The 17,578-nt window shown below is 37.4% G+C and overlaps 1 protein-coding gene across 1 annotated transcript; it reads right to left on the bottom strand.

Moving 5' to 3' along the window:
• Positions 1-2,690: 2,690 nt before the first annotated feature.
• Positions 2,691-4,201, bottom strand: LOC105539620 (myeloid cell surface antigen CD33-like). The gene is made up of 3 exons (XM_011979976.1): positions 4,129-4,201; positions 3,420-3,808; positions 2,691-3,377 (listed from the first exon to the last, which is right to left on the bottom strand). Exons 1-3 carry the CDS (start codon positions 4,199-4,201, stop codon positions 2,691-2,693), a joined length of 1,149 nt encoding a protein of 382 aa, XP_011835366.1.
• Between the last annotated feature and the right edge of the window lie 13,377 nt (positions 4,202-17,578).

Genomic DNA, 17,578 nt, shown 5'->3' with positions numbered 1-17,578 from the left:
GTGATTTCTTTGAGCAACGTTTCGTAGTTCTCATTGTACAGATCTTTCACTTCATTGGTTAGCTCTATTCTTTGGTATTTTATTATATTTGTGGCAACTGTGAATGGGATTGCCTTCCTGGTTTGACTCTTGACTTGACTGTTGTTGTTGTATAGGAATGCTAGTGATTTTTGTGCATTGATTTTGTATCTGAAATCTTGCAGGTGTTGTTTATCAGCTGAATGGGCTTTTGGCCATAGACTATAGGGTTTTCTGATACAGAAACATGTCATCTACAAACAGGGATAATTTGACTTGCTTTCTTCCTATTTGGATGACTTTATTTGTTTCTTTTGCCTGATTGCTCTGGCTGGGACTTCCAGTACTATGTTCAATAGGAGTTGTGAGAGAGGGCATCCTTGTCTTATGCCAGTTTTCAAGGGGAATACTTCCAGCTTCTGCCCATTCAGTATGATGTTGCCTGTAGGTTTCCCATAGATAGTGCTTATTATTTTGAGGTATGTTCTTGGAAATGCATTTTTAATAAGATAGATGGGGCTTAATATTTTTGATTAGTAATGTGTTTCTGGATAAACAACTTACTACTTTAATGAGACAGGGTTCACCATAAATTCTATTATAATTTGTTTTATTATGTAGATACTGATAGACATTTCTTATACTATGGGAAATGGAAATTATATGATAGTATACCTATACATGTACTTATATTTATTAATGTACATGCCAAAGTTCTATATCATTCATCATCAAAAATTATTTTTAGTGCTATATGAGCTAACAACTTGATTGTTTCCCTCAATTTTGTTGAAAACAGAGAAGTGAAATTTAATTTGCAAATATATTTATTATCCAAAAGCAGTCCTTTCCTGAATATCACATTAATATTTAAAATTATCCCTTTGTTTGAAGCCATAAATATTTTTGTCTCCCAGAAAAATATATCACAATACCCTGAATAGGTAAAAAAGAGGTATGTCCTTCTTTTGAAAAGTAAGGAAAGGAAAACTGTGAAAAGGGTGGTGGGAAAGTAATACTCTCCCCTCCAAAACAGGTGCTTTGTCAGACAGATCAGTCTGAGGACCAAGTATATGTCAAAGTCAAAGATCTGGAGGTTTATTCCTTTAGTCTAATTCAGGCATAGTATCCCTGAGAAGCTCTTCACATGCCATTCAGAGTATGTGTATCTTAGTTTGAATAGTAGAATAAAATTTGGAAAGGCTTAGAAACAAGACCCAGCTCGACACAGCAATAGCAAAATCTTACATTTGCATAAGAAGTTGTAGTTTACAAACTGTGTTTATATTCACTACCTCAATTCTCTCCCTCAACAATCACGTGGGATGATTAAGGCAGACTTACAGGACAAGAAAAAGAGTTCTTCAATGTAGAAAAATGTTGTCTTTAAAAATGTTTTAGCAACAATGTTTAAAAAATTTATTCTTTCCTTTCTTCTCCTCTGTATTCAGACTCTATTATCCACTAATCTTCACCCAAACAGACTTTGAAAGAAATTTGCATAGTGACATTTCACTACTTCCGTATTGAGGTTCCATTTAGTCCTAAGCTACGTACACATAAAAATTTCATCTAAAATTAATGCTAACATAATGGGGAAAATGTATGCTTAATCTATCTCCAGATTAATGCCATCATGCCTGTCTAATTTAGAACTTCCCTGTTCCAAACATCTTTCTTCACCTCTTACTATAAGTATTACAACTATGTCTGGAAGCAAAAAAAAAAATTAACATTTATTTTAGGTTCAGGGGTACATGTGCACGATATGCAAGTTAGCTACCTAGGTAAACTGGTGTCATGGGAGTTTGTTGTACAGACTATTTCCTCACCCGTGTATTAAGCCTAGTACGCATTAGTTATTTTTCCTGATCCTCTCCCTCCTCTCACCCTCTGAAATGCCCTAGTGTGGGTTGTTCCCCTCTATGTGTCCATGTGTTCTCATAATTTAGCTCCCACTTATGAGTGAGAACATGCAGTATTTGGTTTTCTGTTTCTGCGTTAGTTTGCTGAAGATAATGGCCTCCATCTCCATCCATGTCCCTGCAAAGGACATGATCTCATTCTTTTTTTATAGCTGCATAGTATTCCATGGTGTGTATGTACCACATTTTCTTTACCCAGTATATCAACCTAAATGCACTTTTAGATATTGTGGGAAATATCTACTCAAGACCTTTGGATGACAGAGATTTTTGAGGTTGTTTCCACGCATACTGCTCTGGTGTTTATGATAATCCTGGCACACAGCAGATGTTCAGTTATACTTGCTGAGTGAGTCTATGAATGCATAATTCAATGTCCTTCTTCCATCAAGACCATACAATGAATACACACAGCCCAGGGTGACATTTAAGACTGAGCCTGAAGAATTTTCAAGACCTGGATAGGCAGGGATGGGGAGAGAAGGGCATTTCAGGAGAAGGAACTACACATGCAAAGTCTCAGAGTCACAGAGGCTTGGTCCAGTGGATGTGGGAAGACATTGGATGATGCAGGGAGAAGAGGGATCAGGAGCAGAGTCTAGCAGGGGACCGACCCTGCAAGGCCTTCAGTCCAGGCTGTGGCATTTGCCCTTCATCCTCCAGCAATGGAGAGGAAACATGGCCATTCAGATTGTGGAGGAACTGGACAAGCAGGCATCTGGAAGCACAGTCTGGAGGCCTGAGGGATTAGCCTGTGACAGTGTTTGAAGCCTCCACACCCACTGCTGCCCTCACCACCTTCCTACTGTAGAAACTGACACTGAGGAAGATGAAGCAGATACAGAGAAGCAGGGTCTTCACAGCTCCCTCCCTGGTGGCTGCCAGAACCACATCCTTCATGGGCCCTGATTTTTTGGAGGAAATATGGGATGAGGCCAATTCAGTTGCTGCATTGTCATGGGAAATGCTGATAACAAGGTACCTAGAGGCATAAACCACGCAGAGTTGGATGGTCCACCATGCACTCACGCCTGTTCTGGAGAAGTCTATGCAGCAATTGTGGTAGGTGTCGTGGTCCTGAGGTCTGAGTGTGAGGTTGAGCACTGAGAAATGGGAGGTTGTTGTTCCAGTTCCTTGGGAGGACAGGGCCTCCCCCATCCAGGAGAAAGAAGGGGTTAGGCATTCCTCAAAAACCCAGTTAAACACACAGATGACTGTCACTGGCTTCCCATGCTCTAGGGCCTTGGGGATGTAGACATCAGGCTTCTGAGTCAGGGCTGTCAGTTCCAGAAAGAATGTATTCATGAAATTATATCTCACAAAGCTTCCTCTCTTCACTTGAAAGGAGTACACTGCCGTATCCTCCATCTGCACATCTCTGATCACCAAGGAGCAACTGTGGTAGTGGGGATCCCCAGTGAGCTGGAATTGGCCCTAGGTACTTATTTGCACTACTTATTTTGAGTTGTTTTTTGCCACTAGAGCACTCATGTTTGTGTCGGTCCCTCCTTTGAACCAGTGGCCACGGGCTGGGGTAGACTTGTCCAGCCCCTCAGTGGATAGGAGAAGGAGCAAGTCACAGAGACACACAGTCCCTCCTGCACCATCTCTGACTCCTGCACTTGCAGCCAGAATCTCCCATCCAGAGCCTGAGACCTGCTCAGCAGCAAAGACAGCAGCAGCAGCAAAGGAGGCACAGCGACCTGCCTGAGACAGGGCTATTCCCTGGCTGTGCTGTGAGTGACTCAGGAAGCTGGAGGCAGAAGTGGAAGTCGAAGGTGGGAGCTGAGTCCTGGGGCCTTGCCCACTAGTCCTCCCAGCTCTCCTGGGACCCAGCCTGTGACCTGGTCCTTCCAGAGCCCTGTCTGGCACAGGAAGCAAAAATTTATTCAATAAGAAAACTTGAGGATAAATGTCTATGCAGTAAATCTGGTTTTTCCTCAATGAATGGACCTGGCTTTCATGAATGTTTATAGGTAATTGTATCTTGTTTTTCAATGTACTCCACATTGAGATATACCAGTCAGAACTGATCATAAAAGTTGTGGACTTTGACAAAAGTATGTATAGGCACACATCAAAATATAACCTATCAAATAAATTACACTTGTGCTAGTCTTGCACTGGTTGATTTTTGTGATGTGAAAGACCATGTGTCTAGGAGCTTATTACGTGCAATTCAAACCTTCAGCACCATGGTCAGCATCTACTTTGCCCATAAGTTTCAGAAGAGGCCGGTCATGAATATCAGGTTTCATTGGATTTCAGAGGTTAAGGACCCTTTAAGTCAACCAATCTACCACCCATTGAATTCCTGCATTTTTCTCTACTGTCATCCAGACTCTGCCTTAGGTGGTCAGCATCATCTTATGGTTACAGTAACAGGTATAGTTCATTTGATTAATGCCATTTACATGAATGAAACACGGAGGCTAAAGCAGCCCTACAGCTCAGAAAGAAATGTTTATTATAGATAAATTGTTTATTCCAGATAAAATGTTTATTCTAGACATAAAATTTTATTTTAGCGTCCGATATATACTGGTACATTTGGCTTACTGACTTTATTTACTACAACAACCCTTCATTGAGTGTAATGCAAACTTTTTCTAGGAATTGAAATGGGATGAAAATGAAATATAAGGAAGACAAAATCCTTTATCTCAAAGAATTCATACTTAAGTAGGAGATAGAGACAAGAATATAACAACTTATAATATCACAATAAAGTCTACAGTCTAAACATATGTGCTGGGACAGCATAGAAGAAGCAATTAATTATATTTTGAGTGGCAATTACTAGGAGAGGTGACATTGAAAAATAAGTCAACATTTTAAAGGGAGATAAGCAACAGAAGAAAACCAGAGAGAGTAAACTATATGGACTAAGTCACAGAATAGCAAAAATACATAGTGTTTTGAATTTTCTCATATGGGATTGTCAAATAACTCGCAATGAATAGATCTTTGGAGTTCCCAAGATGCTTAATAGCAGCAGCAAAAAGTAATAGAAGGTAGTGGCGTACTTAACATGATTTAACCAGAACTGCAAAGTCCTATACCCTTCAAAATATGTCTTTTCTATGCAGGAGTTTTTGTGTCTAAAATTATAAAATTCATTCCTTTAGTATATCCTTAATAACATCTTAGTGTTAGTGACTGAACCAGACATATTCTTAACCACGAGAGAGGACTGCTGTAAAAGCATGACAACCATGGAATAGGTACTGCAAGTTAGGAAAGGAGGTTGTAGCAAAAGAGTACAAGAGACACACTTCATATTTCTGCCTAGTTGCAAACCCTAAATATACATCTGGCATATAAAATACATTAAGCATCAAAATCCAGTAGTCAATAAACATTTATTGGGTACACACTGTGTCAGAAATTCTCCAATAAATGAATAAAACACACATTCTTTCCTTGAAGAGCTACACTCAACTGGGAAGGATAGATGGTAAAAGGGTAATTTCAGTATGGTGTGGCATGTGCTCTGACAAAGATTTTAAAAAGAATTCGGTGGATACTTTAACTGTCAAGAGGCTTGAGGAATGCTTCATGGAGGAGAAAATAGTAAAGCTAATTTTTTGAGTAGTGTTTAAAGGAAAATAAAGAGGACAGTATATTCTAGGCAAAGAAAATAGCATAAGCAAATGCACAGAGTTTTAAAATAGCATCTTTCATATGGAGAACAATATGCGGGAACATACGCATAAAAATATATCTAGATACACAGTTTAAATGTGGGGCATCCTGAAACATGAAGAAATTCAGGATACTGTTTTATTGCCAATAATAATTGCTTTGGTACAGTGATCTAGAAATTTTAGCTTGAAAATTTGCTGGGAAGCATTTCTAAATCAAACTTAATACCACATTTATTGATTTAATTATTTCAATAAGTATTTATTAAGCTAGCTACTAGGAAAAATCCAGAGAAAACAGGAATTGGAAATATCAAATTACAAAATTATTTTAGATTTCAAGAATGGCAGAATGACAGTATCTGTATAGAAAAATGTATGTTATTCAACTAACAGGCAAAAAAACACATAGCATCATAATGACAGGATCAAATTCACATATAACAATATTAACTTTAAATGTAAATGGACTAAATTCCCCAATTAAAAGACACAGACTGGCAAATTGGATAAAGAATCAAGACCCATCAGCGTGCTGTATTCAGGAGACCCATCTCACATGCAAAGACACACATAGGCTCAAAATAAAGGGATGGAGGAAAATTTACCAAGCAAATGGAAAACAAAAAAAGGCAGGAGTTGCAATCCCAATCGCTGATAAAACAGACTCAGATAAAACCAGCAAAGATCAAAAGAGACAAAGAAGGGCATTGCATAGTGGTAAAGGAATCAATGCAGCAAGAAAAGCTAACTATCCTAAACATATATGCACCCAATAAAGGAGCACCCAGATTCATAAAGTTCTTAGAGACCTTCAAAGAGACTTAGACTACCACACAATAATAGGAGATTTTAACACCCCACTGTCAATATTAGACAGATCAACGAGACAGAAAATTAACAAGGATATTCAGGACTTGAACTCAGCTCTGGACCAAGCAGACCTAATAGACATCTATAGAACTCTTCACCCCAAATTAACAGAATATACATTTTTCTAAGTGCCACATGGCACTTATTCTAAAATTGACTACATAATTGGAAATAAAACACTCTTCAGCAAATGTAAAAGAATGGAAATCATAACAAACAGTCTCTCAGACCACAGTGCAATCAAATTAGAATTCAGGAATAAGAAACTCACTCAAAACTGCACAACTACATGGAAACTGAACAACTTGCTCCTAAATGACTACTGGGTAAATAATGAAATTAAGGCAGAAATAAAGATGTTCTTTGAAACCAATGAGAATAAAGACACAAAGTACCAGAATCTCTGGGACACATTTAAAGCAGTTTGTAGAGGGAAATTTATAGCATTAAATGCCCACAAGAGAAAGCAGGAAAGATCTAAAATTGACACCTAACATCGAAATTTAAAGAACTAGAGAAGCAACATCAAACAAATTCAAAATCTAGCAGAAGACAAAAAATAACTAAGATCAGAGCAGAACTGAAGGAGAGACATAAAAAAATCCTTCAAAAAAATCAATGAATCCAGGAGCTGGTTTTCAGAAAAGATCAACAAAATAGACCGCTAGCCAGACTAACAAAGAAGAAAAGAGAGAAAAGAATCAAATGAGAAAAGAATCAAATAGATGCAATAAAAAATGATATAGGGGATATCACCCCTGATCCCACAGAAATACTAACTACCATCAGAGAATACTATAAACAGCTGTACACACATAAACTAGAAAATCTAGAAGAAATGGATACATTCCTGGACACATACACCTTCCCAAGACTAAACCAGGAAGAAGTTGAATCCCTGAATAAACCAATAACAAGTTCTGAAATTGAGGCAGTATTTAATAGCCTACCAACCAAAGAAAGCCCAGGACCAGACGGATTCACAGGTGAATTCTCACAGAGATACAAAGAGAACTGGTACCATTCTTTCTGAAACTATTCCAAATAATAGAAAAAGAGAGAATCCTCCCTAACTCATTTTATGAGGCCGGCACCATCCTGATACCAAAATCTGGTAGACACAAAACAAAAAAATAAAATTTCAGGTCAATACCCTTAATGAACATTGATGCAAAAATCCTCAATAAAATACTGGCAAACTGAATCCAGCAGAACATCAAAAAGCTTATCCACCACGATCAAGTTGGCTTCATATCTGGGATGCAAGGCTGGTTCAACATCAATAAATGTAATCTATCACAAAAACAGAACCAATCACAAAAACCACATAGATGCAGAAAAGGCCTTTGACAAAATTCAACACCCCTCATGCTAAAAACTCTCAATAAACTGGGTATTGATGGAACGTATCTCAAAATAATAAGAGCTATTTATGAAAAACATACAGCCAGTATCATACTGAATGGGCAAAAACTGGATGCATTCCCTTTGAAAACTGGCACAAGACAAGGATGGCCTCTCTCACCACTCCTATTCAACATAGTGTTGGAAGTTCTGGCCAGGGCAATCAGGCAAGAGAAAGAAATAAAGGTATTCAAATATGAAGACAGGAAGTCAAATTGTCTCTGTTTGCAGATGACGTGATCATATATTTAGAAAACCCCATCGTCTCAGCCAAAAATATCCTTAAGCTGATAAGCAACTTCAGCAAAGTCTCAGGATACAAGATCAATGTGCAAAAATCACAAGCATTCCTATACACCAATAACAGACAGAGAGCCAAATCATGAGTGAACTCCCACTCAAAATTGCTACTAAGAGAATAAAATAGCTAGGAATCCAACTTACAAGGGATGTGAAGGACCTCTTCAATGAGAACTACAAACCACTGCACAAGGATTTAAGAGAGGGCACAAACAAGTGGAAAAACATGCCACACTCATGGATACGAAGAATCAATATAGTGAAACTGTCCATACTGCCCAAAGTAATTTATAGATTCAAAGCTATCCCCATCAAACTACCACTGACTTTCTTCCCAGAATTGGAAAAAATACTTTAAACTTCATATGGAACAAAAAAAAAAAAAGAGCCCTCATAACCAAGACAATCCTGGGCAAGAAGAACAAAGCTGGAGGGGTCATGCTACCGGACTTCAAGCTATGCTACAAGTCTACAGTAACCAAAACAGCATGGTACTGGTAACAAAATAGATACGTAGATCAATGGAACACAACAGAGGCCTCAGAAATAACACCACACATCTACAACCATCTGATCTTTGACAAACCTGACACAAACAAGCAATGGGGAAAAGATTCCCTATTTAATAAATGTTGGGAAAACTGGCTAGTCATATGCAGAAAACTGAAACTGGAACACTTCCTTATACCTTATACAAAAATCAACTCAATGGATCAAAGGCTTAAACGTAAGACCTAAGACCATAAAAGTCCTAGAAGAAAACCTGGGCAATACCATTCAGGACATAGATATGGGCAAAGACTTCATGTCTAAAGCACCAATAGCAATGGCAACAAAACCTAAAATTGACAAATGGGATCTAATTAAAGTAAAGAGCTGCACAGCACAAGAAACTATCATCAAAGTGAACAGGTAACCTACAGAATGGGAGAAAAAGTTTGCAATCTATGCATCTGACAAATGACTAATATCCAGAATCTACAAGGAATGTCAACAAATTTATAAGAAAAAAAACAAACAACATCATCAAAAAGGGTATGGCCAAAGGGTATGAGCAGAAACTTCACAAAAGAGGACATTTATGCAGCCAACAGACATATGAAAAAATGCTCATCATCACTGGTCATTAGAGAAATACAAATCAAAACCGCAATGGGATACCATCTCAAGTCAGTTAGAATGGCAATCATTAAAAAGTCAGGAAACAACAGTTGCTGGAAAGGATGTGGAGAAATAGGAATGCTTTTACACTGTTGGTGGGAGTGTAAACTAGTTCAACCATTGTGGAAGACAGTGTGGCGATTCCTCAAGGATCTAGAACTAGAAATACCATTTGACTGAGCAATCCCATTACTGGGTATATACCCAAAGGATTATAAATCATTCTACTATGAAGATACATACACACATATGTTTATTGTGGCACTATTCACAATAGCAAAGACTTGGAACCAACCCAAATGTCCAACAATAATAGACTGGATAAAGAAAATGTGGCACATACACACCATGGAATAGTATGTAGCCATAAAAAAGGATGAGTTCATGTCCTTTGCAGGGACATGGATGAAGCTGGAAACCATCATTCTCAGCAAACTATCACAAGAACAGAAAACTAAACACCACGTGCTGTTACTCATAAGTGGAGTTGAACAATGAGAACACATAGACATAGGGAGGGGACCATCATGCACTGGGGCCTGTCAGAAGGTGGGGGGCTAGGGGAAGGATAACATTAGAAGAAATACCTAATGTAGGTGACAGGTGGATGGGTGCAGCAAACCAGCATGTCACATGTATACCTATGTAACAAAACTGCACGTTCTGCACATGTACCCCAGAACTTAATGTATAATAAAAATAAAAAGAAAAATGTATGTCATTTTAAGCCCAGCTTTATTAAAGATTGATCATTCTTTTATTAATTAAATATGTGAGAAGTGATTCTGTAAATTGCGAATCACTGTGATAAATGCACTCCATAAGTAGTTGTATCTTTATTAAAGAGCTTTCTTGGTTTAATGCAAGGCCTAAGTTTAATGAATAAATGGCATCCAAACATTGGCAGAAGAATAATCAAATAAATGGGGTCAAGTACATTGATCTCAGCGAGAAAAGATACTTGTGAAAGGCCAAATTCAACTTAATTTAGTGTGTATCTACTGAATGCCAGGATAAAACATCAAAGGGCTTGAGAAATACATAGTCTATCTAGGGAGGCAGTTATAAACAACATGAGTTGTGACAAGCTACAAAAACAAAGACAAAAAAAGCAATTAATTTTATTTGAGAAACTGAAAGGTTAAGAACATTTTCATAGTAATGACATTAAAAGCTGAGTTTAAAATGAGTCCACCAAGTAAACAAATTTAGGAGGAAGAAGCAAATTCACAGAAGTTTAAAGTGCATTTTATTTGGGAAATGGCAAGTAATGTGGAGTGACTAAAGCTATCCCACACAGGGTTTTGGTTGATGAGGTGATCTGACATACTGAGTTTGGACTTCATTCTGTAGGTAACAGGAATCCATTAAGAGTTCTGAAACAGGAGTGTAATAGCCAAGTTTGTGTTATAGAAAGAAATGCTTGTCAACAGCAGAAGATAGAGTTTCAGGAGAGAGAGGTGGAGGAATCATGCAGAAGGTAATTGAAATTACTGAGGTTGGTTACAGCTCACTAACAGGCATTGTTTCTTTTTTTCCTGTGACTGCACCTATGGTTCTCCCTTTACTCCCTTTGCCCTGACATTCCCCTCAAGACCATGAGCTCAGAGTACCTAGTGCTTTCCCAGTCAAAGAAAATTTATTGTCCATTAGACTATAAAACTAATGAGAGTAGGGTCCGGGCCAATCTTATTCGCCATCAAATTCCTAGTGCCTGGCATATAAAAAGTTCTCAATTAATGCTTTTTGGATGAATAAATGAGATTAGAGGTGTTATGAGTGGAGCAGAAAGAAAGTGAAAACAAAGAGAAATTTGAGAGTAAGTCAAAGGAGGAGCTGCTAGTAACTGGTGGCAGCATCTAGGAAATATTATTTCAAAAGATCCGTGGTGTAAGAATCTAGAAGGACTGGATGACTGGCTTGAAGTTCTAGTGATTAGCATAGGAAGGCAATTTTAAGTTGAAATTGAATTTTTTTTTACCTAATGCTCACCAAAAAGGAGTTTGTTTTGTTTCAGTTTGGGTTTTATAAAATTTTTAAAATTATTTTTTAATTTTTTGTGGGTACCCAGTAGGTGTATGTATTTATGGGGAACATGAGATGTTTTGATACAGGCATGCAATGTGAAATAAGCACATCATAGAGAATGGGGGATCCGTCCCCTCAAGCATTTATGCTTTGAGTTACAAACAATCCAGTTACACTCAAGTTATTTTAGTATATACATTTAAGTTATTATTGACTATAGTCACTCTATTGTGTTGTCAAATAGTAGGTCTTATTCATTCTATCTTTTTGTCCCCATTAACCACCCCCACACCTCCCCCAGGCCCCCACTACCCTTCCCAACCTCTGGCAAGCCATCTGAGAAAAGAATCTAAGAGACAGTCTAACAGATGTAGATGGCCAGAATATAATTTACTGTAAAAAAAAAAAAATGCCAAGTGGAACAAAACTGGCCTCTAAAAAATATGTGTATTTGTAAAATGCCTCTCCATATTTCAGCTAGAATTCTGAGATTTTCATACTAGAGTGTGAAGCTAGGCTGACAGTGTGAGGAATAAGATAATTTCTCTGGAAAGATTTAAAAGATTTATTTTTAGAAAGAAAGAAAATTTGACACCAGAGGCCCTTTTGCCCTAATGTGCAATGGAAAGAATCAGCTGCAAAAGCCTTTCTAAAAGCTGAGATTCAACTCTTGAAACCTGAAAAGTTAACATCAGGGTCTCAAGTGACATAAATTTACTTCTCCTCCTGCAATATCAATTTCATAAATACAAATAATAAAATTGTTTACTTAAAATTCAATGCAATAATTATTTTCGAGCAGTTAACATGATTCAGCCCTTTGGTAGAGTTTGGGAAGAAATGCGGGGTAGTATTTTCCTCATTTTCAAATGTAAAAATATTGTTGTAGTCATTTGGAATGTTTATGCCCTCCAAAAATTTGTATGTTAAAGCCCTCACCCCCCAAGTGGGTGTTTTTAGAGATGGGGCCTCTAGGGAAGTGATTAAAGTTAGATGGAGCCCTGATCCTATGAGATTAGTGTACTTACCAGAAACATCAGCGAGCTCCCTCTTCTTTCTCCTCATGCTCATACACCAAGAAAAAGACATGTTAGGACACAGTGAAAAGGCAGCCATCTACAAATGAGGAGAGCCCTCACTGCCAGACCTTGATCTGGGACTTTTTACCTCCAATACTATGAGAAAATAAATCTCCATCCTTTAAACCTATCACAGTGTGGTATTTTGTAGAGCAGCCTGAGGAGACTAATACAACTTTTAAGTAATTGAATCAGGACATGTGTTCAAGTCTTCTGACTTCAAATTTCAAGCTTTCCTTACAGCGCCAAGTATTTTAAAATCTAGGGATCCAGTTATAAAAGAAAAATGTATGTGAAATGAAGAGAAAATTACAACAAATGAGAAAATATTCAATTAAATATAATCAAATTCAGAGAGAGGAGTTATTATTTAAGAAGATTTTATAGAGGACTTAAGGATTGGTAGGACTTTGGATGGATGGTAAGGAGATGGTTGGGTGGAGATAGTGGAGAAAATATACAAGAAAGGACAGAAATGAGCTTGGAAGATTGGGCAAAGGGGTCTTACATTTTGTGGGGGAATTGGGATCTGAAGAATGATTAGTAAAGTAAGTCTAGTCATGGGCTTGAAATGGTAGCAGAGCCTGGAGCAGCTCCAGCAGGAAAAGTATCTCACAGTTGAACTCATCTCCACTCCTGAGGCAGCAGTGGAGACTGGGTTGGGTCTGTCAGGATGGAATATCTTCACCATAAAGTCCAGGAGCTAAGATGGTACTTAACTACCTCTAGACCAAAGAACTCCTCTGGGATTGGAGTTTTACAGGAGTACACCTCACAAAAAAGGGCTGTGTAAGCATGTCTGTTAATAGAGTCTCAAAGGTCTTTAAGAATTGAAACAAAGATGGGTAGAGAGAGGCCAGGAGTCTATGATAGAGAAGAGTGCCAAAGTGTGCTAAAATATACCTAGGATTTGTTTTAATCAGGCATGATGAGGCCAATAGATCAGGAAATTATTCCATTGAAAAGATAGTTTATTACAGTTTCCAAGAGGAAGGAACATGCCATGTGACATAGGGCCACATGGGGAAGTACCCACTCAGTTGGGAGGCAGAAGGAAAGAAGGGGAAAATATGGACCAGGGCCTGTATTAGGTTTCTGTGGGAAGGAATGGGTGAGGTAGGGTAGGTACGCTGAGCAAGCTTAGGATTGGACGATTTGAATAATTTCAAAGGGCTCTGGCATCTAGGGTGGTATTCAGTTGTCTGGTACCTGGTCCTCAGGTAATTTAAGGCAGGGAAGTATTGGTTTGGTGTATGAGAATTTGAGAAAGGAGGTTAGTGAGAGTCTGAGCTCTGGTTGATTGACTTGCATATCAAAAGCATGCTCACAGGCAAGTTGCTTGCAATGTCTAGGAATCAGCAAACCTGGGAGGGGCAGTTCCTCCCTAAGTCCCCATGACCTCCCAAGATGTCAAACCATTGTAAAACATAGGAAATAAAAAACACAATTAATACACAAAGCACTATCCAAAATGTATAGAATAAAAGTGAAATAAAAGGATAGGTAAGGAGCCAGGAGGCAATATCAATCTGATACCTGGATCTCAAAATATTTGACTTAGCCACTTAGATTCAGATATAGAGCTAGATAATGATAGATAGCTATATAGATGATAGCTAGATAGCTAAATGATGATAGAATATAGCTAGATGATAGACAGATAGATAGATAGATAGATAGATAGATAGATAGATAGATAGATAGAGACAGATACATACATACATACATATATACATACATAAGCTTTTCTCCTTTTTGTCTTAAGAAGGCCACAGCATTACCAGGTTGAGTTTGGAGACAGCCCTTAGGTTGTTAGGTAAAATAAAGATAGATTCAAATAACTGCACTTTTAGAAATTTATGAAGTCTTCTTGGTCTAAGTATATTATACCAGGTCTGATAATTTACCAAATCATGCCCTTATGGGTTGAAACAATTACAGTTATTATATTCAGGTATCAGCTTACTTAACTTTCCATTTCTGGCCCAGTAACTTTTAATTTTGAACATATATTTAAAACAGACATGGTTTTAAATCACATTTCATTAATGGGCTATTTTAAATGAGTTTCTTTGTGTAAGTAATGCTACTTTGTGCTTGATTTGTTCAAAAGCTATTTAAAATCCCTTGAACCTCAAATGTATGACTAGGTCTTAATGCCACTCTCATTTACGGAAATACATGTAAAGAAGCCAAAATATTTCATCTCATTCTTTCTTTTCAGTTTGCTCCCCCAAAGGGACCTAATTGTGCTTCTTTAACACAAAGTGACAGTTTTTGATACAGGTTTATTTAATTTTTAAAACATTCTTAGAACAATCAAACATGAGCGTTAATGAGAAACATATGTGCCATTCCAAATATTCTGGAAATAAATGCAAAGCAGTGTTCCAATCAACATGGGGTCAGGTTTCCTGGCCTGCTCGTGCACATGCAAAATCAGAGAGTGAGAGTAGGTGTGCAACCGTTCATGACTAAGTGTGTTTGTCTGTGTGTCTCCTGTGTGTTTGTCTGTGTGTCTTCTGCTGCAGCTCTCAGCAGCCTAGAGAAGCAATCTTTTACATGTACCAAGACACACTCCAGGATATTAACACTCTTTCATTTCCAAGATCCTCTGTTCACACCAGCTCCAGAGTAAACACCGTGAAAGAAGGAGCCCCAAGCTGCTAAAAAGCACACAAAGCAACAAGCAGTTCCAAACAGTTCTAACAGTTCCAAATCTCATAAAAATGGAAAATGTTTCAAGAACAACTGCCCGTTTGTTCAGAGAATGCCCACAGTGCAGGAGGGTAAATAAAACTTAGTACCTGTTAGATTTATAGGCAAATAACCATTATCTACTACGTGTAGATGAGTGAAGGATAATTTTATGCAAACCACAATAAGTAAATTCAAACAGTATAAACTAAGCCTGCACAGTTAGAGCAGAAAGTTCAAGGGGGAAAGAAATAAGGAAATGGCATTTTCTGTGTGGTATATCACCAACCTGGGCAATCCATTACAGAGTCAAAAGCTGGAACAGGATTTTATAAAGGGATTGGCTGGAAATAGAATCCCTTAGGTTTTGTGTGGCGATTTCATACCTTAAGCAAAACTCTGCTCCCTAAGATCTAATTTCTAATTAATCTTTTGTAGAAGATTATGGAGAATTAGTAAATTGTAGTTTCTACGTTACAGGGTATACAGTATAAATTATTTGGGAGCCTTCAAAGTGCATTCAACTTTTGAATGAATCAGTTTCAATCAAGTATTATCAGGAGCCAAGCTTCCTAACTAATGGAGCTTCGGATTTTGTGGACTTGTGTCTCAAAGCTGAACAGTTAACTAGTAGTTTTATAAGATTTTTCAAAAGCAGGGCATTTGACTTTGCCCAAACTTTAAAATATCTTTAAATTCTGTGGATTTTAAATTCAGAAGTGAAGTCAAGCTTTTTCAGGTTCAGATTTCATTTACTTTTTGTCAAATATTGTTTCCTGGGTGGCGATAGAAGGTTTTTTAAAAAGAGAGAAGGCAATTAAAGGATTATATATAATGCCTATAAGTGGATTCATTGAACTAGGAGCATCAATTTATTTCTAACATGTCATGTTTTGATGAGGCATGTGTCAAAGAATTTGACATTTGTGGATTTTATTAGAAAAGTATATGAGCTTAACAGCAAAGAAGAAAATGTTCTTAGAGTAAGACGGGTGTAGGTCTTAGTGAAACTAATTTTGTTTCAATAGTTCTGTTGAATTAAAAACCCCAGTGATTTCACAGTATGGGGTAGAAGTATAGCACATTTAATGAATTTGCAGAGGCTTTGAAGTCAGAAATAACTGGGTTTAAATATGGGCTCTGGAGAAAGGGCAGGAGAATTGAAAGCAAGGAAGGAAGGGAAGAAGGACTGGGAAAAGTGAGGGAAGGAAGGAGAAAGGAAAGAGCATGCATTAATCAGTTTTCTGCAACAGACACTAATTAAGGTGCTTTACTTACAATTATCGCCTGCTGCTTGCTGTGGAATATTGGGCAAATAACTTTAATTCCCTGGGCTTCAGGTTTCTCATCTATAAAAAGATTAACTGTTGTAGTATCCTGGGAAGATGACAGTGGCAGCATAGTTTCTTGTTTCTTCCCAGATCACCACATTAAAAAGAGCAAGCAACTAGACAGCAAAACCAAAATTCCAACAAATCTGTGTAACAGGATACAATGCAAACCTCAAAATACAAATGGATAGAAACAAACTACTAACAACCACAAGACTTGTGTATCACTGGCATCTGTGTGGGAAAAATCAGGGGGAAGTAACAAGGCATTTGATGGTCCTGAGAACAAAAGAACCAAAAACATCCAACAGATAATCCTTGGACAGTACAACAGGTGAATCTGAGAAGAATGGCTAAAACTGAGCAGAGTTTGTTCACTCAACAAATTTGCACTGAGTGTTAATTATCTGCTAATTTGCAGCAGCTCTGCAGCAGTTTATTCTCTAGGAGCTCTCAAACCTGATCCACCAGAGTTTCTTTCCAGGACAGGGCTCCATATTGAAGAGAAACTCCTCAGACTAGAAGCATAATTCAGCAGGAAAGAGGTAATAGACAATATTTTCTTTCCTTCTTTCAAAGGAAAAAAAAATACAGATAAAAGTGGCAAAGGGGAACAAAGCTAGGGAATTTCAGAAAGCAAGATGCTATGTTTTTTAAGACTAAACACAAACAGCAGAAGAGGAGGGTCTGTGAAGTTAGAAAAGCTGCTATTTTCTAAACATTCAGGAAAAGTAATTTGATAAAAAATAAACAGTTAAGTATATCAAGGTCAAATCTCATACAATCACAATGAAATCACACCAGAAGGACATAAAGAGAGAGAAAGAAAGATCAAAACTGCAAAATATTATCTCAAAAGAAGCCAAACTATATAAAATGATACACAATATGAAATGGTATTGAAAACTCAGAAATAAGCTGATACAACTCAAGAAAGAATTAGAAATTTAAAATCATTTACAAATGTAACCTATATTACAACATGAATGAATAAATGTCAAAAAACTATTAAAAACAGAAAGTCTAAAGAAGAAAAAAATTAAATCATAAAGAAATGAAGAATTAAAAATAATTTAAGAGAAAATGACAAATATTAAAGATAAGCAAAGAAAATCCAA

This window comes from Mandrillus leucophaeus, unplaced genomic scaffold (assembly GCF_000951045.1).
Source record: "Mandrillus leucophaeus isolate KB7577 unplaced genomic scaffold, Mleu.le_1.0 Scaffold207, whole genome shotgun sequence".
NCBI lineage: Eukaryota > Metazoa > Chordata > Mammalia > Primates > Cercopithecidae > Mandrillus > Mandrillus leucophaeus.
Note: the sequence above shows the minus strand (reverse complement) of the source record. Positions and strands in the feature narration are given on the sequence as shown.